Source organism: Schistocerca piceifrons, chromosome X (assembly GCF_021461385.2).
Source record: "Schistocerca piceifrons isolate TAMUIC-IGC-003096 chromosome X, iqSchPice1.1, whole genome shotgun sequence".
Classification (NCBI taxonomy): Eukaryota; Metazoa; Arthropoda; class Insecta; order Orthoptera; family Acrididae; genus Schistocerca; species Schistocerca piceifrons.
The window spans coordinates 104,791,129-104,814,954 of record NC_060149.1 but is presented as its reverse complement, the minus strand read 5'-3'; the positions used below and the strand labels follow the sequence as shown (position 1 = coordinate 104,814,954).

The following is a 23,826-nucleotide window of genomic DNA, read 5'->3' as shown; positions in this document are numbered from 1 at the left end:
TAGACTTGTAGCACTTTGAATCCTTTTTCCTTGAGGGCATAGTAAAGTTGTTCTTCGGTAACTTCCGCCGGAAGGCATTTGACAACTACTTTCAGTTCCCTGTCGTCTGGTGCTTGATGCGTAAAATTGGAGAAGCTGTGGTTCGTGAAGAATTTTATTGCACGTCTTTGGTCTTCGAAGGACTCAAGGTGGTATTTGATGCGGTCCTTTTGGTATATAGCTTTAAGGTTGCCCTCTAGAAGTCCGTTGAGCGTTTCATTGAGGTGAACGTATTCCTTTGTGTAATAAATTATGACTGGGGGCACTTTGCGAAGGACATTCTTGTCTCTGTCCACGGCTTCTGCGGCAGTAGAAGTTTGTGCCTGTGGCTTGTTGGTGGTTGATGGAGGCGCAGCTTGAGGTGTCAGTGGGGCGAATCGTTTCGTTGTGGGGATGGTCTCCGTTCGTCTCTTAGCCGGGTTGGCTAAGTCCTTGGCTAATGTGTTGCTTCTGCGCCGTTTGTTGTGTACGAGCGTAAAGTCCCCCTCTGCGTGTGGGGAGTCGTCGTTTTCTGCTGGAAAGGCCGCTGCCATCTCCGCGTCGTCGACCGTTTGGTGGGAGTGCTGTGATTCGACATCTGAGTCCACAGATGGAGATGCCAGACAGGTGTCGTTATCCTGCTCTTGCGTTTCCCGTGAATAGCGGATAAGGCGTTGTATGTCCTTCAGCGTTTCTTTGTCCTCCTCCCGACATACACTCCTGGAAATTGAAATAAGAACACCGTGAATTCATTGTCCCAGGAAGGGGAAACTTTATTGACACATTCCTGAGGTCAGATACATCACATGATCACACTGACAGAACCACAGGCACATAGACACAGGCAACAGAGCATGCACAATGTCGGCACTAGTACAGTGTATATCCACATTTCGCAGCAATGCAGGCTGCTATTCTCCCATGGGGACGACTGTAGAGATGCTGGATGTAGTCCTGTGGAACGGCTTGTCATGCCATTTCCACCTGGCGCCTCAGTTGGACCAGCGTTCGTGCTGGACGTGCAGACCGCGTGAGACGACGCTTCATCCAGTCCCAAACATGCTCAATGGGGGACAGATCCGGATATCTTGCTGGCCAGGGTAGTTGACTTACACCTTCTAGAGCACGTTGGGTGGCACAGGATACATGCGGACGTGCATTGTCCTGTTGGAACAGCAAGTTCCCTTGCCGGTCTAGGAATGGTAGAACGATGTGTTCGATGACGGTTTGGATGTACCGTGCACTATTCAGTGTCCCCTCGACGATCACCAGTGGTGTACGGCCAGTGTAGGAGATCGCTCCCCACACCATGATGCCGGGTGTTGGCCCTATGTGCCTCGGTCGTATGCAGTCCTGATTGTGGCGCTCACCTGCACGGCGCCAAACACGCATACGACCATCATTGGCACCAAGGCAGAAGCGACTCTCATCGCTGAAGACGACACGTCTCCATTCGTCCCTCCATTCACGCCTGTCGCGACACCACTGGAGGCGGGCTGCACGATGTTGGGGCGTGAGCGGAAGACGGCCTAACGGTGTGCGGGACCGTAGCCCAGCTTCATGGAGACGGTTGCGAATGGTCCTCGCCGATACCCCAGGAGCAACAGTGTCCCTAATTTGCTGGGAAGTGGCGGTGCGGTCCCCTACGGCACTGCGTAGGATCCTTGGCGTGCATCCGTGCGTCGCTGCGGTCCGGTCCCAGGTCGACGGGCACGTGCACCTTCCGCCGACCACTGGCGACAACATCGATGTACTGTGGAGACCTCACGCCCCACGTGTTGAGCAATTCGGCGGTACGTCCACCCGGCCTCCCGCATGCCCACTATACGCCCTCGCTCAAAGTCCGTCAACTGCACATACGGTTCACGTCCACGCTGTCGCGGCATGCTACCAGTGTTAAAGACTGCGATGGAGCTCCGTATGCCACGGCAAACTGGCTGACACTGACGGCGGCGGTGCACAAATGCTGCGCAGCTAGCGCCATTCGACGGCCAACACCGCGGTTCCTGGTGTGTCCGCTGTGCCGTGCGTGTGATCATTGCTTGTACAGCCCTCTCGCAGTGTCCGGAGCAAGTATGGTGGGTCTGACACACCGGTGTCAATGTGTTCTTTTTTCCATTTCCAGGAGTGTATATCGAGTCTTCTAGCGTAGTCGTGGCGGTCGTCTTCATTGCTGCGTCCGTCGTGATGTGATGTATGGCCGACGTCCGAATACGGTTTCGTAGTGTGGTGTGTAGTCTTCTGCCGTCGAATAGCGCCTGTCGATCGTCGTTCTAGCCTGTCATGAACCGGTGCCGTAGCCTGGGTCGTCAACCTGGGATCCGTCCTGTGTGGAGCGGCCGCTGGAGCGTCCGGCGGGCCAGGCCCAACCGACCGACCAGCGGCCGACTCTGGCGCGTCCGAGGCGGCTGCCCCGGCCGCGCGCGCATCTTCCTCGCACGTCGGCATCGCGAACTCGACTCGGAGGAAAAGCCGTGTACACGGCGTGTTTATACCAACTTCAACGGGTCGTGCGTGTGACAGGTATTTTCATTTACGTATTCTGACACACACAGCGCCATCTATTGAGCAATTTTCACACCATTTTTTTTCTTCTGCCGTACGTTTCCCCGTTCACGGATAATATTCCGTTGTAGTTTGTCGTCATTCTGAAGAGTGGTGTAATTTCTACAGCGTTTTGAAAGTTTAACTTTGATTATAATCACCCTGTATATTAGTGGATCACAGACGGATGGGGAATCATTCTAATGACGACATGGGCCGCATGTGGGAAAATATACTGACGTAAGCGACTTTGACAAAGGTGATATTGTTGTTACCCGGATACTGTGAACATTTTACCAAACTCTTTAACAGGTTCTGTGTATTTCCGGTTTTCGTTGTATTACCAGCAGTACTGGAGAACGTTGCCCTTGCACAAAGACAGCGATTACGATTAATGTACGATGTGGCACCACCTCATTTTCTACGGCTCGTACGATAGTAGCTCAATGCGACGTTTCTTTTGAGATGTGGCCCGGTAGCATGGTCTTCCAGTTCGCTGGACCTGAATTCGCTGGATTTCTTGCTGTAGGGATATTCGGAGTCATTGGCATACGCCAGACCGATCGACAACGTGCAGATGACAGAGAAGCAAGTAAAAAAAAGCATGCAACGCAATTCGATTGGAGCAAGGTGTTTTTGAAACTTTGTGTGATCCATTGTGAAGGAGATTGAAGGGTTGTAGCCACATACAGCGCTGCCTATAGTGTCTACTTCTACATTGTAGACAGATGGAAATGAGAGGATAGATTGGTCCATATTTCAATAGGTATTTGTTTCTGGACATGTAATTTTAGGAACTTTGGTTCTACTTTTGAGCAAATATACCTCCTGTACGAATATGTGACACGTGTATTTAAACGCCCTGTGTACCCTTCCAACTCACCCGACCACCAAGAGAACGCACACATGATTTGCCGGCCTGTGTGGCTGAGCGGTTCTAGGCGCTGCAGTCTGGAGCCACGCGACCGCTACGGTCGCAGGTTCGAATCCTGCCTCGGGCATGGATGTGTGTGATGTCTTTAGGTTAGTTAGGTTTAAGTAGTTCTAAGTTCCAGGGGACTGATGACCTCAGATGTTAAGTCCCATAGTGCTAAGAGCCATTTTTGAACCAAGAGAACGTGTTTTCCGTGGTGCTCCATCCTTTACATTATTGGACTCAAAAAGTTAGTAGGATCCCAAGAGCTCTGAGCAAGAAATAGTTGGGAAATGCTTCTGCGATCGTATAGCAGCTTTACAAGCTAATTCAATTCTTTCGAACTTGAAGGCAAAAACCGCATGGTGCTTGGGCAGCGTATTCGTGGTGAAGTACAACCAACACTAGGGGGTTAGAGAAGACTCCCTGGTGATTATACGGGGTAAGTGACCTAAAAATTGCACCGCAAATATTGCGGAAATGGAAAGTGCTATTGATGTGCGATTTTCACAAAATGGATTGGTAGTAAGTGGCTCGTATTGCTAGCCAGTTAAAGGATTATAATAATTTTTGGAAATTGTATTACTAGCGCAAGCACACATTTTCAAATTGAACAATGCCTATTGACATTAACAAACTAAATGTAGGGTAAATTAGAATGTCAGTTTTGTTAGTTGCAGGATTCTAGTGTGAGCCGTTTATGAGCTATCGTATTTTTAAAAGTTCACTTGTATAATATGCGACCGAACCGCCGAATCTTTCCATCAGTAAATGGGGTATGTTCTCAACTGACTCGGTTGTTTTAACCCCCTCCACTGACGGAAAGACTCGCTTCCTAATTCCGTATGTATAAAGCCAATACGGACTTGCAGCTGTCACGCCTTTGCGCTTACTGCTACGTATTTAAACCGTAAATAGCTCAGTCCTAATGGTAAGAGGTAGTAGTGAATTCACGTTGTTAATCTTTGAGTACAGCACAGCTGCCAGAAGCTCAGCTCACTTTTACTCCACTCCTACCCTCGCCATTGCACCACATTAATTAGGTGCTGCATGGACCTTGCTAAATTCACTTGCGTATACATTTTTGACCGTTACTCGCCAGTATTTACCTAATGATTAGTACACTCCTAACCGGACTATTTCCGAAAGAGCTGTGATGATTGAACGGGTTCGATCCACGGCCTACAGTGCCCTACAGTTCACACGGTAACACTGCCTACCTGACCCACTTAACTTGGTAGTGAGCTTATGTATCCAATCACCACTTCTAGCAGCAGTGGATAATCCTATCAGCACGACGAGAGCAGCAGACTTACCGTCGAATCCTCCTGAAAATACTTATAACTACGGTCGCCAGCTCTGAAGGAGCAAAAGAATAAATCAATTTTTTGGGTCGTTTCAAAGTGAAACGGCTTGAGTTGAATTTAAACTTAATTCTGAATATTACTATTTCTGATCATTCTAGGTGATTCTACAAAGCAAATACTCTCTCAATTTCTGTGAGTTGGCTTGGTAATTACCACCAAGACAATTTATGCAACTTAGGTTAACAAAATTCTATCCTTCAACTTATTTAATGATTTTGGATATTACTCTTTGGACAATTGATATAGAATTAGTTAAGTGACTTTACTTGAAAAGTTACTCAGAAAAATTTAAGTAACTATAAATAGCGACTCATTCTGGTGTGACCATTGCTCTCTTCAACATTCTTATACGCTAAAGTATTCTACAACCAAAAGAATTCTAAATGAAAGAGGCGATGGTGGCCTCAGTCTGATTTCACTATACTATGTTTGAGGTTACTACACTTTACAATGAACAACATGCGTCGTAATTTTACTCATTACTATATTCTGTCCTCTGCACTTGCATAAAAGAAAACTGGTATTTTCCTTTTACATGTATACAAAGTTCGACTTAACAATTGCAATCAGTCTTGCCTTGGGTAGACGTGTCGGTGCTGGTGGTGAGATGCATGTGGCTAACGCAGTTCTTCACGCCTCATGCCCTCAATGGCGGCTGGAACTACGAGCTGTAGCACTCGTATAAGCTACTGCACGTCCGCCATAAAATCTGGGCGCAGGAACTTTTACAATCAGCCCCAGTGGCATAGAGACGGCTTCGACAACCATTCGTCGCGTTCTACTCCACAAACGGCGACGATATTCGCCTCTTCGCTGTTGCACAATCACTTCTGCGTGAGCACAGTTACGCACGTCCGGTCACGTCAACACTCCCCAGGCCATTTCATTGTTCAGTCCCTGTGTCTCCAGCTACCTCTAGCTACGCTCGTATCACCAAGAATGGGGACGTTCCCCTACCACCTATTCACCGAAATCATTTAGTATTTAAGAATATTTATATTTATTACCCTGGAGTTCATACCAGTTATAATAATTTACTACTAGCGCTTTATAACATTAAATCATACAGTAATAACTTATAATTACCAAGAAAAAGAATACATTTGACTCCGAGAGCTTAGTGCATTGTCTGACAGGTAGCGCTAATTCCCAGTTTCGCCAATAGATGGCATCAGGGTGCACTCCCTGGCAGTCTCACACCAGTGCGCCCGTTTCCGACGCGCGGGCTCCAAATTACTGTCAGCCCACCATCATTTCAGTTCCGTTACAAATAGCTGTGGTAGCACACACTAAAGAACAACACAAGTTCATACACTAGTTATGTTGATTCGTTAACAAGACGACTGACCATCACAGGTTGCGATCAAAATGACTACCGACTGTGGCAATACATGATTCCTGTCTGGTATGGAACGACTTCTGCACACATGCTACCATTTCAGCAGAGATGTCCAAGCAGATTGCAGTAATAAATCGTTGCATATCATCGGGTGTAGTTAGTACGTCGGTGTGGACACTGTCTGTCAGCTTTCTCCACAGGAAAAGTCTACAGGGTGAAAAGTATTTAAACCGACAACCTCTGGGAGGGTGTAGGGGATATCAAAACAAATAAATATTTTTCCCTAATGTCATTTTTTCTCATGAGGATTATTTAAACCGGTGGAGGCCGTATTACGCTCTTCAGTTGTTAGACGTCGTATTACGATCTTCGGTTGTTAGAGGACGTATTACGCTCTTCAGTTGTAGGCAACTGCTGTCCACCAGTGTAGTAGTGCATTGTCTCTGTTTACTAATGGAGCGATACACCTGGAGTGAGTACACTGATATGGTTGGGGCGTACTACGTAGCGCACCACAACGGACGAGCTGCACATCGAGTTTATCGACAACAATATCCTAATCGCCGTATCCCGCATCATACGACCTTTGCTGCTGTGTACCAACGTCTGCCTGAGACCGGGTCATTTAGCAGATTACCTGGACAGGGACGCCGTCGCACGGTAAGAACGCTGCAATTTGAGGAAGCAGTCTTGCAGCATGTGGAACGAGATCCTTCAATCAGCACTCGTGCAATTGCACGTAACATGGGGACGAATCAGACGAATGTAAGAACAGTCCTACGAGAGCAATTGTTACGTCCATTTCACTTACAGCGTGTCCACAACCTGGAACCAGTTGATTATCCACCCAAAGCATTGCCAGAATTTCTGGAAGACATCCCGCTTCCTAGAAGGCAACGCATGTGGTTCCAACGTGACGGGGAGCCGCCACATTTTAGTTGTCGTGTGCGTCGATTCCTGGACAGACGGTTCCCAGAAATGTGGATTGGCAGAGGTGGTCCTGTACCATGGCCTGCTCGATCCCCAGATATGTCTGGACTTTTTTGTGTGGAGAGAGATGCGCAACCTTGTATATGCAACTCCTGTTGCATCAGAGGAGGATCTGGTTGCCCAGATAGTAGCAGCAGCAGCAGCAGTAACAGCAGGAAGAATTCAGGATACTCCTGGGGTTCTTGCCCGTGTTAATGGAGGAATTTTTGAAAATCTACTGTAACTGAAATTGGGTTGTGTTTAATGTGTTGTCTCTTGGTCACAAAAAATGGAAAAGTGTTTGTTGGTTTAATTAACTTGGCGCCAGACAAATCTTCCTCTACCGGTTTAAATACTCTTCACAGGAAAAAAATGACATTACGGAAAAATATTTGTTTTGATGTCCCCTACAACATCCCAGAGTTGGTCGGTTTAAGTACTTTTCACCCTGTATAGACGTCAAATCCGGGGAACGGGCCGGCCGAGGTACAGGCCCTCTGCCTCAGTCCAGTGATTTGGAAACTATCCGTGAAGACATGTTGCACTACTTTTTGAACTCCTGGCAGGACAGCCATCATGTTAGTATCACAGGTTCCTCTTAGTCTGCAGAGGAACGTCGTCTAGCATGCGTGGAAGATGGTCTGTTAGGATGCTGCGATACTTGTTCGCGTTCAGTGTTCCGTCTATGACTTCTACTGGGATATCATGCTGCATACACCGTTCGCACTGTAAACAAACATAACAACACCGTAGATAGCATCTACGTAGGTTAAATGGCACAAACAAGTGTTGACATGGAAACTTTGCGCAATACGATATCTCGTAAACGACTCGGAGTAGACTCCTGCAACAAACACCAGTGACATTCTAATTTACCCTACTTTTAGTTTGCCAACGTCAACAAGCATTGTTCCATTTTAAAAAGTGTATGTTTGCACAAAAAATGCTCTTTCTAAGTATTATTACAATCTGTTGATTGGCTAAAAATACGAGCCCCTGATTACCAAACTATTCAGTGAAAACCGCTTGTAAACAACCCTTTCCATTTCCGCATTATTTGCTGTGCAGGCTTTACGTGATGCACCCTGTATACTGGGCAATCCGACTAAGAGTCAATCGTCCTCCAGGTTGTGCGTTATGTGTGTGGCTACGCTTCCACACTGTACAAATATCACTGTAATCAAATATAATAAGAAGAGTCGGCACTGATGGAAGCAATTTAATGAGAAGGCAATGGTTTCATTATTAACAGACCAGGCACTGAAATAAATCTTTTCACTCAAATTTACGATATAAACTAGCTATCGTAGCACTGTAATATTTAACATGATAAGGAAAAGAAATAATATTGAGTATTTCAACACTGAAACGTCTAACGATTGATTTTGCTATATGCATTATATAGAAACACTTGTTCTAGAACGATTATTGAACTCACGTATGAATTTACAATGCATAACAGCATCTGAATAATAACGAATATACCTTTGTTACAATTTTCACCTCACTGAACTCAACACAAAAGTTATTCAGAATAAGTGACAAGCTTTTACACTTCCAAGCTCTATCAACTGTCAGTGGCTGCTACGGTTCTGCGCTATCCGTTCTACTGCATTGACTGTAGAACTAACAGGAAATGTTTTCGGTCCGTAAATTCATCGTTAAGTTGGAGCATATTGAAGAGTTGGCGGACTGATAAACAATTAGTTTCATGCCCACCCAACACTCACAGGAATTTCGCTCAACCAGGTATTTCTTTAAAAATGCCTGGTATAAGGGTACAACAGACATTCACTAGGAAACTGTACGTTTTAGGCCCTGAAATTAAATGCTTGACTACCTGAAAGATTAAATGACTCACAAAACTTCTATTGCCCGGCTTACTTCTAATATTTGATGTATAATAGCATAAAACCTGTATCTACATGATTACTCTGCAATTCACAATGAAGTGCCTGACAGAGGATTCGCAGAACCACCTTCCAACTAATTCTTTGCCGTTCCACTCTCGAACAGCGCGCGGGAAAGATGAACTCTTAAATCTTTCCGTGAGAGCTCTGATTTCTTTTATTTTATTATGACGATTATTTCTACCTGTATAGGTTTTCGCCAACAAAATATTTTCACACTCTGAGGAGAAAGTAGGGGAATGAAATTTCACAAAAAGGTTTTTCCCCAACGGAAAACGACTTTGTTTCTATGGTTGGCACTCCAGTTCGCGTATCATATCTGTGATACTCTCCCCCGTATTTCGTGGTAATACAAAACGAGCTGCCCTTCTTTCAACTTTTTCGATGTCCTCTGTCGATCTTATTGATGCGCATCCCACACCGTATAGCAGTACTCCAGAAGAGGGCGGACAAGTGTAGTGTAAGCAGTCTCTTTAGCAGACCTGTTGAATTTTCTAAGTGTTCTGCCAATAAATCGCAGTCTTTGGTTTACTTTTCCCACAACATTGTCTATTTGATTGTTGCAGTTTAAGTTATCTGCAACTGTAATGACGCAACCTGTTCATATGAGTTAGTTCTAAGAAAAACAGTAGAGCCCAGAACAGCATGAAGCGTCATAGCATGCCACTCATGCTAATACTAACACGCAGTTAATGAGGTTATATGATACATTTATTCTCTGCTCAGTGTCACAATCTCTAGATTTTTGCGACCACAATCTCATTCCACAAAATTTCCCCCCAGTTCCACTGCCACCTCTCCGGCATGCTATCCTTTCTCAGTTCAAGAGATAAGTTACATTATGCTACGAGCACTTATTAATCTTCTAATATGGTTGACGATACCTTCGTATGTGAGTTTTATTGACATATGCCTCAAGAACTCAAATACGGTCACAAAGTATAACCTTAGACCGAAAACCTTGATTATCAGTTCCTATTATAGCTCTTCCTTTAGTTTTATCACCTACAGTTCTAGCAGCTGCTATTACTGTACTATTAACCCACCGAAACAGAAAGACGTTTTTCTGTGCCTCAGATAAGAAATTAAGGAGATCCGACCTGAGTAATATGAAAGAACCGGAGGTTGTTGTGAGCTTCAGATGAAGCATTACGCGACGCTTGACTGAAACAAGCGCAGGGAATACAGCAGAACATGAATGGTTACCTCTGAGAGATGAAATAATGAAAGCAGGAGATTACCAAATAAGTAAGAAGACAAGTCCTAGTATAAATCCTTGGATAACACGGAAATATTATATTTACTTGGCGAAAGTAGAAAATATGAAAATACAGCAAATAAAACAGCTGGAAGGAAATACAGACGTCTAAAAACTGAGAAAGTGAAAAATGGTTTATCTGTAATGGGCAGAGGACAAATGAAAAGGTGTATAAGCATGTATATCTTGGGGAAAGACAGATACCGCCTATGGAGGATTAAAGAGACCTTTGGAGAAAAGGAGCGCAACTGAATTAATATGAAGAGCTCAGACAGCGTCCCAATTCTAAGTAAAGCTGAAACGTGGAAGGAATACATTGATAAGCCAAAACATTATGACCACCTGCTTAATAGCTTGTTTGTCCGTCTTTGGAACGAAATACATCACTGATTCTGCATATCAGGGATCCGATAGTTTGTTGGTAGGTTTGTGAAGGTATGTGACATTAGATGTCTACGCACAGGTCATATAATTCGCGTAAATAAGGGGTCACTGATTTGTGATAGCACGCTATTGCGACCGAGATGGGTTCCGTAAGATTTACGTCAGGCGAATTCGGTCGCCGAGACATCAACGTGAGTTTTCTATTATGCTCCTCAAACCATTGTAACACGGTTCTGGCTCTGAGATAGAGTCCGACACATTTCCATTGATTGACGGTCGAATCCCGAAGATCCCGTGCCCACTGCAGACGTAACTGACGATCTCGCTGGGTCAACATGTGAACATGTAGGGGTCGACCTGCTGCGGAGCCCAATGTTCAACAATATACGGTGAACAGTGTGCTCCAAAACATTAATGGATGCACCAGCATTGTGCTCTTTCGGAAGAACTGCCACGAATCGCCAGCTATCCTACTTTATAGAACAGACCAGCCTCCGAACCCCACGTTCAGACATTTAGTACCTAGTGGTAGTTCCACTATGTTTCTACCTCTTTCCGTAGATGCTCAGGACAGTAGCTCGTGAACATTCGACCAGCTTCACCGTTTTCTAGATACTCGTTCACTGGCTTTGTGTAATAATAATCGATCCTTTGAGAAAGTCGCCTATCTCAATAGATTTCCCCATTTGCAGCTTATACCCTGTACACGGTGCTCCCCCGTTTGTGTCTGCTCCGCTTACATACTTCTGTTACCGCGTCACGTGCCCACAACGCCGCCAGGTGGCATCCAACGTCGCGGGGGGCCGTGGTCATGATGTTGTGGCTTATCACAATATATAGAGGGGTTCTACAAGAAAATTTGTAGTAAGTTCGCCGGCCGGGGTGACCGAGCGGTTCTAGGCACTACAGTCTGGAACCGCGCGACCGCTACGGTCGCAGGTTCGAATCATGCATCGGCCATGGATGTGTGTGATGTCCTTAGGTTAGTTAGGTTTAAGTAGTTCTAAGTTCTAGGGGATTGATGACCTCAGCAGTTAAGTCTCATAGCGCTCAGAGCCATTTGAATCATTTTTGTAGTAAGTTCCTATTGAACCAAACTGCTGAGGCTTACACACTACTTATTCGAACTTAAACTAAGTTAACGCTAAGACGACAACACACACCCATCCCCGAGGGAGGACTCGAATCTCCGACGGGGCGAGCCTCGTGAACCGTGGCAAGGCGCCAAAGACCACGCGGCTACCACAGGTGGCGTCTACAGGGGAAATGAACTTCATAATAATACAATAGAAAGGAAAGAGGAAATACATGAATATTACATGAGAGACATGATTCAGCGAGAAGAAATTATATATAACACTGGAAAATCTAAGTCAGAACAAGGCCCGTTGAGTAGACGACATTCTCTCAGAATTATTGAAATCCTTGGCAAAGCTAGACGTGGCAGAACTATTTCACCTGGTGTGCAAGACGTGTGAAACAGATGATAGACCCTCAAACTTCAGGAAAGTGTAATAATTCCCTATCCAAAGAAAGCAGGTGCAGACAGGAGTGAATATTACCGAACTATCAAATTAATAAGTCATGACTGCAAAATACTGACATGAATTCTTTACACAAGAATGGAAAAATTGGTAGATTCCGACTTCAGAAAAATAAGCTTCGCTTCCAGATAACTGTAGGAACACGCGAGGCAATACTTATCCTTGGGCTTATTTTAGAAGACTGGTTAAAGAAAGGCAGAACTTCGTTTATAGTATTTGTAGACTTAGAGACAATATTGACTGAAATACACTCTGCTACTGACGGTAGCAGTAGTAAAATACAGAGAGCGATAGGTAATATACAGTTTGTACAGAAACGAAACTGTAGTTATACAAGTCGAAGGGCCTGAAGAGGGGGCAATGTTTGAGATGGGAGAGAAACAGGTTTGTAGCCTACTCCCGATGATATTCAATCTGTACATTTAGCAAGCAGTAAAGGAAATCGAAGAGAAATTTGGAAAAGGAATTATAGTTCAGGGAGAAGAAATAAAAACTTTGAGGTTTGCCAAATTCTGTCACAGACAGCAAAGGGCTTGAAAGAGTTGTTAAACAGAACGGTGTCCTGATAAGAGATTGTAAGATGAGCGTCAACAAAAATAAGAGAAGGTTAATGGAATGTGATCGAAATAAATCACTCGGTACTGCGACGATTAGATATTGAAATAAGACACTGTAAGTAGTAGATGAGTTTTTCTATTTGGGCAACAATATAACTAATGATGGCTGAAGAAGAAAAGATGTTCAAGGCAGACTAGCTGTAGCAAGAACAGCATCTCTGAAAAAAGAGGAATTTCTCTTCAACCAAGTATTTTCTGAAGGTATTAGTCTGGAGAGTAGCCCTGTACGGATGTGAAATGTGGACGATAAGCAGTTCAGACAAGAAGAGAATAGAGGCTTTTGAAAGGTGGTGATACAGAAGAATGCTGAATGTTAGACGTGTAGATCGCAAATTAATGAGGAGGTTCTGAATCGAATTGGTGAGAAAAGAAATTGATGGCACAATTTAAAATAATGGATCGGTCGTTAGGACACATTCTGAGGCATCAAGAAATTGTCAGTTTTGTATCGGAGGGAAGCGTGGGGAGTAAAATCTGTAGAGAGAGACCAAGCAACTAGTACAGGAATAGGTCAAATGGATGTGGTTTGCAGTAGTTGTTTGGAGATGAAGGTGCTTACACCGGGTACACTAGCGTCGGAGCTGCATCAAACCAGTCTTCGGACTAAATACCACAACAACAACAACAACAACAACAACATGCCTCACATATAGTTGGAGACCCTCGTCTCAAAAAATACGCTGCTTAGATGTCGAATTTATCTCTATGACGACTGAACACTTTCTTTAACTTTTCTTTGTCTCGCTATTACTTGTGGATAATTTTTTCACTTAATTGTCTTGTATTACCTAAGTTTTGCACGCAAAACATTATGCAGCTGGAAGAATGAATCGTAGTACATGTTCGAACATATGTGTCAGTAACACAAACCTGCCGAGAAGGAGATCAGAATTAAGGGGGAAAAAAGGGAATGACCACCGCAGTGCCCTCAGACACTACAATTCGCTAAACCACAAAGAAAGTGTACTTCTTTAAACAGCATCAGTTTTAATTGTTTAGAAAGACGTGAAGAAATATTCAGAACTGAAGGAATATGCTTTTCTTATCACACTTTCCTCATATTTCCGCAATAACCCCTCACGGAAGTTCAGTTCCTCATGTTAAAATGGTTCAAATGGTTCTGAGCACTATGGGACTTAACATCTGTGGTCATCAGTCCCCTAGAACTTAGAGCTACTTAAACCTAACTAACCTAAGGACATCACACACATCCATGCCCGAGGCAGGATTCGAAACAGCGACCGTAGCGGTCACGCGGTTCCAGACTGAAGCGCCTAGAACCGCACGGCCACACCGGCCGGCGTTCCTCACGTTAAGTGCTACTTTTGCTTAAACATGGGACTGAATTTCTAAACTGAAATTACGCTTGAGTAAAAGATATTTTTAGTTTTATAAATAAAATGAACACTCTTAACAGAAAAAACCGTTTGAGATGGAAAAATGCTGCGGTCCCGACAAAATACCATATAAGTTAATTCTTTTTTTAACATGAATCAGAAGTAGTTGAAACCAAAAAGATTGGACAAAAGGTGTGCAGGTCCCTTAGTCAATCAGACTGGTATTTATTTTTTATTTTATTTTTAATTTTTCATTTTAACATTCTTTGTAATGGACAAGTATATTTTGTTGTGGCCTACGTTCTGAGTAGCATCGTCGCTTCAGCAGAGGTTGTTTATTCCTGTGAAACGTGATTTGCTGACAACATACCCACTATGCACCTGCTGTGTGTATCCAGCAGGGAGCATGTGAGATAAATCACGTGCTTATTTAACTGCTGGAGTGTCGACTCCAAGCTGGGCGCTCTCTGGCACCGGCTTCCAGCTAGCAATGACGTAAGTCCTCCTCTCCTACACTTATTCTCAGACTTTGTTCCGACACAAATTAATTTCATCTTACGATCGCCATGACTGGCTAATGGTCTCACAGACCATCTCGAAGCGCCCATCTGTATCTCGTGCAGTAATATATCGTCTTTTTAATTTGTAACCAACTACTTGTTTTGAAATAATACTTTCAGATGCCCACGTCCTCACCTACCTGACCATGTTCCTCCGACGCGTGTAAAAAAAATACCCTTTCTTTTTGCAATTGTGAAGTCACAATGGATGCTTCTGTTGCTATGCTATTGCCTGAGGACAACCAATGCCAAAAAACTTCACTTTCTGAATTCGGTGATGAGCGCGTCGAAGTCGTTTAATTCTGTGTCGAAATCAGTGAACTCTGTGTCAAAATCGTTTCGTGTTTTTTTAAAGGGAACTGCTGGAAATTTATTTTTACTGCTAATTGGCAGGGGAACTGGGAAAACGTCTACATTATTACATGTCGGACAGTGTCACACAGATGACTTTGTTGCAGTCAATGATGATGGGTGTACGGCGCTGCAAATGACACATGAAGACGTTTTGGTCATCACTAAGAGCTTTTAAGATCGCGTATATGTAAGCGACGACGAAGAATATGAAAATGAAATCAACATTGCAGGTTCTGTCACTTCTACAACAGAAATTTTGAACTCTATGAAATGCACAGCTGTTTAGACGCGCATTCGAATCACAAAACTAATAACGTGGTGGACGATACTGAACAATTTGCCTAACGTTTGATGCTGAAAAATACGCATCAAAAAGCAATAAAAGATTAATGAAGATAATATTAAGGCTGATATAATGAGCACACTTATAATGAGCACACTAGTGCGCCCAAAGAGGACATTCCTCCCTCAATAAATCCACTAGTACCAAAAATAGATCTTAATTTCATGAAGAAATTTCTGAGAATGTACATTTTGAGCACAGTATTGTACGGAAGTGAATCGGGACTGTGGAGAAACCGCAAAACAAGAAAATTGAAGCGTTTGAAATATGGTGTTTTCGAAGAAAGGTGAAAATTAGGTGGAGCGGTAAGATAAAAATTGAGTCGATTTTCCACAGAATCGGCAAAGAAACTAATATGTAGAAGACACTGAGACGAAGAAGGAACAAGATTACAGGACATGGGTTAAGATATCTCAGAATAACTTCCAGGGTACTAGAATGATCTGCGGAGTGTGAAATTTATAAGGGAAGACTGAGATTGGGATACTTGTATTTCGGACGAATAATTGAGGACTGTTAGTTTAAGTGTAACTCCGAGATGAAGAAATTCGTACAGAAAAGTTAGTGTTTGTGGGCTCCATCAAACCAGTCAGAAGACTGATGATTCACAAAAGATAGGCATAAAAAAATTCAATAAACAGTAGGTTCAGAAGAAACTTCAGTAAATATTTCCCATGAAATCATTACTTTAAAGACCAAAATGGAAAAATATAATATAATAACAAAGAAAACTATGACATTTCAGCAAAATATTTTGAAAATTTACTAAATTATGAAGCCAAAAATCAAGATTTAAATTTACTCAGGGAAACACTTAGTACCCAGGCATAGATCTCCAAACTTAAGGGGAAATCTAGGAAATCATCAGATCTCTCAAAAACAATAAAGCACTTGGGGAGGATTCTATAGACACATAACTGGAAATATTCAAATAACAAATTCCTGAACAAGTTAACCGAAACCGCCCAAAATAATTCGCTAACAGAAGACATTCCTGAAGACTGGAAGACGGCCTGATCCACCCAGTGCACAAAACAGGTGATAAAACTTACGTGAATAACTACAGAGGCTTTTCTCTCATATGAGCTACCTACAAAATCTTATAAAACCATCGTTAGCTAGTGTGGCACAACAACCCGACTCTCATATTAATGAATATCAGTGTGGTTTAAGAAAGAATAGAACATGTTCAGAGCAGATTGTCAACGTAAATTTAGAAATAACGTATCTGAAAATAAGATCTAAGACTTTCGTAATCACATTTTTTGACTTCAGCAAAGCCAATGACTCAGTTGGTAAGACGTCACTGTTTGAAATAATCAACGAACTAGGTTGAGACAGTAAAACCACAGCTCTAATTAATCAAACACTAACAAAAACTAATTCTAAAGTGAAATTTCTGAAAGTTTTGCGATCAGAACTGGAGTGAGGCAGGGAGATGGTCTGCTCTTTGTGTTCTAGAAAAAGTCATAAGGGAATGGAGAATGTCATTAGGTGAAAACCAAACCAATGATGGAGGTAGATTAGGCTATAAAAGAGACAGCCAAGAACAACCAAGAGACTGTGTGGAGTTTGCTTATGACCTAGATACTTTTTGTAGACTTAGTTGAAACAGCCAAGAGACAAACCGAATTGCTCAACGAACAAGTTGAAAAAGCAGGCTTAAAAATCTCCTTTGAGAAAAGAAAATTTATGACAAACATTAAGGTAGCCTCAAACATATGAAAATTACATATGGAAAAACTGAGAAAACTAACAAGTAGAAGTAACTGAAAAAGACATTTCGGAGAAAGAAGCGATGCAATTAAAGCGGGAGTTAATAAGATGAAAAGAGCATACTACCTCTCGAAGGATGTGTATAATAAGAAATCAGCATCCATCAATGCTAAACTTTCACATTATTCAACAGTAGTTCTCCCAGAAGTACTTTACACAACAGAATGTTTTAACTCTGAACAAAAAGGCGATGATGGAAGCACTGAAAATCACAGGTAGAAATATACTACGGAAAATTTTGAGACCAGTTAAAGAGCAAGCACATCCACATTTGCATCCGTATTCTGCAAACAACCTTGCGGTGTGTAGCGGAGGGTACTTTGTGTATCACTGACACTTCCCCCCCCCCCCCCCCCCCCGGTTTTGTGTTCCAGTCGCAAATAATTCGCTGCTAGAATGATTGCCGGTAAGCCTCGGTATGGGCTCGAATCTCTCTAACCTGGAAATTTAACGGTAAACTACACCGTGATGCAGAAGGCCTCTCTTGCAGCTTTTGCCCCTGGAGTTTGCTGATCATCTCTGTAACACTTTCGTGCATTTTAAATGGACCTGTAACGAAATGCACCGCTCTTCTTCGGATCTTCTATATTTCCTCTATCAGCCAAGTCTCAGTGTTTTGTAAGCTACTTTCTTTGTTGATGGCCTGCATGTCCCGAGGATCCTTCCAATTAATCTCAGTCTGGCATTTGTCTTACTCGCGATTAATTTTATGTGGTCGTTCCATTCCAAATCACTCCGTACGCATACTCATAGGCATTTTATGGATGCCACTGCTTCCAGTGATAGTTCTGCAGATGTATAATCATACAGTAAAAGATCCTTCTGTCTATGAATTCGCAATACGTTGCATTTGTTTACGTTGAGCGTCAATTGCCACTCCCTGTAGCAAGTGTCGATCCACCGCATGTCTTTCTGCATTTCGCTACAATGTTATCTATTGTGAGAAGTAATGGTCCTATAAAACTCCCTTACGTCTGAAGACTTCTATCCGTTGAGAATCACATGCTGTGTTGTGTTTGCTAGAAATCCTTCAGTCCAGTGACACAGCTGATCTGATATTCCGTACGCTCTTGTTTTGTTCATTACGCGGAATTGTATAGAATGGGATCTACCTGGGCGCCTGTATCTACTGCTTTCTGGGTGTAGTGGACGAACAGAGCGAGCTGGGTTTCACAAGATCATTGTTTTCGGAACTCTTCTTGGTTTCTGCCTCTAGGAATATCATAATACGTGAGCATAAAACATGTTTAAGTATTCTACAACTGGCCGACGTGAGAGATAGAGGCCTATAGTTTTATGCCTCTGTTCGATGAGTCTTCTTGAATAAGGAAGTCACAAGAGTTGCAAGTTCTTTCGGATACTCTATGTAGAATTGTATTGGCATCCCGTCAGGTCCAGTGGCTTTCCCTCTGTTGAACAATTTCAGTTGCTTTTCCATCCCGTTGTTGTTTCACTTCCATACATGGCTACACTCCATACAAATACTTTCAGAAACGACTTCCTGACACTTAGATCTATACTCGATGTTAACAAATTTCTCTTCTTCAGAAACGCTTTCCTTGCCATTGCCTGTCTACATTTGACATCCTTTCTACTTCGACCATCATCGGTTATTTTTCTCCCCAAATAGCAAAACTCCTTTACTACTTTAAGTGTCTCATTTCCTACTTTAATTCCCTCAGCATCACCCGACCGTTATTGTCACTTATTTTGCTATCAGCCATTTTCTCGTTTGTGCGATGACTTAACAGAGAAACTATAATGCGATCTTCCTCGGTAAAACAGTTTTGGAAAAAAAAGTTTAGCATTTCGGCTTTTTTCTGTGTTGTCCTTCGTTTCACTGTTATTATTGCCACAAAGTGTATGGCTTCGATCCGTTTACTGATTTATACAGAGAACTCACGATAGCGAACTTTATACACAGATTGAAAGTATTACAGACATGATGAGGAAAAGAAGGGTAGCTTTCTACAGCCAAATCCAAAGGATGAATCCCAACAGACTGACACAAAGACTATTCAGTTACTCCGGTAAATTAAATGGTTCAAATGGCTCTGAGCAGTATGGGACTCAACTTCTAAGGTCATCAGTCCCCTATAACTTACAACTACTTAAACCTAACTAACCTAAGGACATCACACACATCCATGCCCGAGGCAGGATTCGAACCTGCGACAGTAGTGGTCGCGCAGTTCCAGACTGTAGCGCCTAGAACCGCTCGGCCACCTCGGCCGGCTCGGTAAATTAAAAATGAAAAACATTTGGTGTAAAGAAGTTGGAAGAGAGATGGATGAACTACAAATTAGTCCACAAGATATCGAGGTACGACTACCACTCAGAAAGAAATATACAGGACTCCAAAGGCTTCCATGAAAGACCCAAGACAACTGGGGCCACTCGAACAGAGGAAAGAAGAAAGAAACATCGAGAAATGGTGAGAGAAATGTGGAAGAAAAGAAATGAGAAACAGTAGAAGTAAGAGTAATCCATAGCGACTCGTGCGTAAAAGACGAAGAAGAAACAGATGTACCAATAAAAGTAAATTTTAGAAGGAAATTGTATCACTGTGATGTAATAAATACGACAAGATAGAAGATTTTGTTTCTTTCGAGTGTATGTTTTAACACGAAATTATTTTAAGACAAAAAATATTTCGGTTCCCTCATTTCCGAGTTAAGCGTTTTCACTGTGTGTTAGGACGTATCAACTAGATTTGAGACTAGGGCTACGGACGCCCTCAGTCATACGGCTCGAGACATTTACGGAGTACGAGGAGCTTTAGAAAAACAGCGCTGAAGCGACAAAGTTTGCAGTACATCTCCAAAAGTGAAACGACTGAAACGCAGGCGCGGTAGGTATTAACTTCAGTGCAAACAGTTTGGTGTAACGAGTGACGACGCGCCGGAGGCGAGTTCGTCGGGCGAGGTGGGGAGGCGCGTCTGACGTAAGGTTAGCGACCTCGGCGGCGTCCGAAAAATTTGTGCCGCGAGGCCAGCCGGCCGGCCCAATCGAAGAAGAGACCACCCAGCCGCCGAGGAGCACTGCACTTGGCCGACGTGGAAGGATCGAGAAACGGCCACTATCCTCGGCAGATCGCATAAGTACGTGAAGAATACGGCGCCGCGGCGGGGTGAGGAGGGGAGCGCGGGGGTGGGGGCCGGCGGCGGCGGCGGCGTCGTCTGGCGTCTGGCGGCGGCGGCGGCGGCGGCGGCGGCGGCGGAGGCGGCGGCGGCGGCGGCAGTCTCCGGCCGGACTCGCGCCCGCACGCATGGCCCGCAGCTGACGGCGGCCGCCGGCATGCAGCGCAGCGTCGCCTCCGCCTCCGCGGCCCCCCACTAGCGGCTGCGGCGCAGCTCCCGAGCGCACTCTCAGCGGCCATGCGGTGGCGCGTGCACGCCTTGCTGCTGGCGGCGCTGTGGCTGGCGGCGAGCGGTGCAGCGCGACCGCGGCCGCGGGCGCACCACCGGCGGCCGCACGTCCCGCCGCTCGCCGCCGTCACCACCACGTCGGGCGTCGACGACGCGAGCCGCATCGAGGCCATCAAGAAGCAGATCCTCTCCAAGCTGGGCTTGCGCTCCAAGCCCAACGTCACCACTGCGCTTCCGCGGGCCGTCGCTCTGGACACCCTGGAGCGCGCCGGCGGAGACGCCCGCCGCTCCACCGCCGCAGACATGCCGCGCCAGCGCTCGGCCGAGACCGTGCCCGACGACTTCTACGGCCGCACCTCCGAAATCATTACGTTCGCCGAACCAGGTAAGCACGGCCCTTGCCGCGGCTGCCGAACGCTCGCTGCCACGTCTCAGCTTCGTACGGAGCTGTACTTACAGTTCGAATGTGTACACGTTCTGCACGCATTATCTTCAGAAACTTATGGCACCGGCAGAGGAATTCGACCAGATACCGGGGGTTGGCAGAGAACGAATTCACTATTTTCTGTTTCGTTTAATGCTGCTTGTGTCCTTCGAAACCCAAGAATTGGAGTATACTCCGTCCAAAAATTTTGTTTAGAAAAAATAAATCCAACACATCGAATTTCCATTTGCAAAGACACATACGAAATTCGTAATAAACTATAATGTAAGTGGTCAGACAAAAGCTTTTAAATATACTTCAATTTGTGAGTCAGTTTTTGAGGGCATTCGGATATATATATATATATATATATATATATATATATATATATATATATAGTTGTTGTGGACTTCAGTCCTGAGACTGGTTTGATGCAGCTCTCCATGCTACTCTATCCTGTGCAAGCCTCTTCATCTCCCAGTACGTGCTGCAGCCTACATCCTTCTGAATCTGCTTAGTGTATTCATCTCTTGGTCTCCCTCTACGATTTTTACCCTCCATGCTGCCCTCCAGTACTAAATTGGTGATCCCTTGATGCCTCAGAACATGTCATACCAACCGATCTTATATATATATATATATATATATATATATATATATATATATATATATATATATATATATATAAGAGTACAAATGCTTGTTACCGGTTAGGATAGTTAACTATTGACGGAATTGTCAGTCTCCATACGTTGAGACAACTACTGGAAGGGAGTAGCTTCACTGCTAACGTTCTGTTCCTATCGTTGCTATCGTTGTAGTTATAAGAAATGCATTGTTGTACTGTTTGTTGTATGTATGTTTCATACCATACTTTCGTGCGCTTGCCTCTGCGATCTGCCCTCTCCTTTTGGAAATAATAAGATATTTTTAAGTACGTATTTTTAAGTAGGGAAGTTACAACTTTTCAGAGACGTGCTGCGCCAATTACCAATAATGCGTTGCACCATGCAATTGTTACGGAACCAATAACAACAGTCAACGATTTGATATAACCGCTTCCTGATGGTGTAGTGCCGATGTAGAGGACAGTGAGAGAGAATATATCAGTCTTTATTTGAGTAATATAGTCTAAAATTAGAAACAAACTTACTTTCAACTCAGAGTGAGGCTGGTAACGAGATAGACGGAGAAAATACCCGTCACTGTTCCTCAGGTTGAAAACGTCTGCCTAATGGTAACTCCTTGCGCTTGCTAACAAATTGGGGACGTGTCTGTTCTCTTATGAGAACGTGGTATCGTCTAAGACAAGCGGAGGCCGCTGTATGGCTTCATATTGCCTGTTTCAAGCTTAATCGGGTGAATCACGTTAAGAAACGTCTTGCGCAGTTGTTTCTTACCACCAGAAAAAGGATGAATATATACTGCAGGAAACGGTATAAAAGAGCACAAACACAACAGTTCTAAACTACCATATTACCACTAACCATGGGTATTTGGAGAAGAATACTGACATAAGGAAGTCTATACTTGAAGCTCTGGTAGGTGAAAGAAGCAGTTCTCTTCTCTTAAACTGTTATGGGTCACATTTCCCTGTTTTATTTGCAGGTGAGATGTAGTTTGATATGGAACGAGTATCACCGCTAATGGTTCAGAGCAAAATACTGCCTTTGTAGCTTGAGATAGTAATACTACAACAGCTGTGAGCAAAAATTCCAGTAAAAGAAATTTGTTCAGTTCAGTTGTATAAGTATCATTCGAACTGTATCACAGTTATGAAATTCCGATCAACTGTTGCTTTCAGAGAGCAAGTTTTGGAGTTTTCCAAACGCAGTTCAAATAGTACTGGCCGATGCCTGGAACTTGAAGTACTGACGAACATTTAGCAGTCAATAATTCCGTAGAGCTGAAACCAAGAGTGTTCTTGCTCGACAGGACAGTTGCTTAGCGAGAATTTCAGTTAAAAACTCGCAGAGAAAAGTAAGATTTTGTCCTTGTGGACATTTGAGGAAGACACGAGTTGAACTCCTGTATGAGGTAGATTGTCGTCCTGTGGACTACGTAATATGATATAAACTGGTGAAACGGAAAGGTCTGGACAACGGTAAATCTTGTAGCCTGTCATTGTGAGGAGATTTTGGACCAGAATAAGAAACGTTGTTCCGAGCGCAAGATCTGTGGTTCGATCTCATTTCCATATTCCTTCATTAAGTTCTCTATGGTTTCCCTAAAGTGACAGATATAATGATTTCTCATGTGACGCCAAGCGAGTTTACGCTCTCGATCTTTGTCAAATCGAAGCGACTTCTAGTTCTCTAGGTACCTCATCGTCAACTCGACGTTCGGCCCTACAAATAAATCTAACATTGTCCGTCCCAGTTTATTTGCAATACTCCAGAGTCATGATTCCGTCTTACATTGCTAAAGATTTCTATTTTATAGATGTACGCTACATATAGCACTAGAAGCTCTTTGAAAGTAGAGAGCTATTTTATACGATTGTCTCCAACCATGCAGCAACGTCGAACTACTTCTCGCCCAAAACAGTCACATCTGAAAATGCAGGAAAACGCCTTTTTAGTGCCTGCAATTAACACTCAGACCATTCAAAACATTATATTTTACAATTTAATAAGCAATCGGTGAATTTTCGCGCTTTCATTAACAACTAATAAATATTATGTTAATAATTATTATATTATTTTATGTATTAATTGAAGATCGGATAAAATACAGTGCGGTATCTAGGTTCTAAGCATCTTCAGTGGGGACTCTTTACAGAGGATACGATATATTCGATA

The 23,826-nt window shown here is 43.7% G+C and overlaps 1 protein-coding gene across 1 annotated transcript in view; it reads left to right on the top strand.

The window, feature by feature from the left end:
- Positions 1–20,703: 20,703 nt before the first annotated feature.
- Positions 20,704–23,826, top strand: part of LOC124721881 (inhibin beta chain-like) — a gene marked incomplete at its 5' end in the record, with an annotated part of 315,715 nt that continues 312,592 nt past the window's right edge. The window contains one exon of the mRNA XM_047247030.1: positions 20,704–20,986. Within this exon, the coding sequence (XP_047102986.1) occupies positions 20,704–20,986 (283 nt within the window). The remainder of the gene's footprint in view (positions 20,987–23,826) is intronic.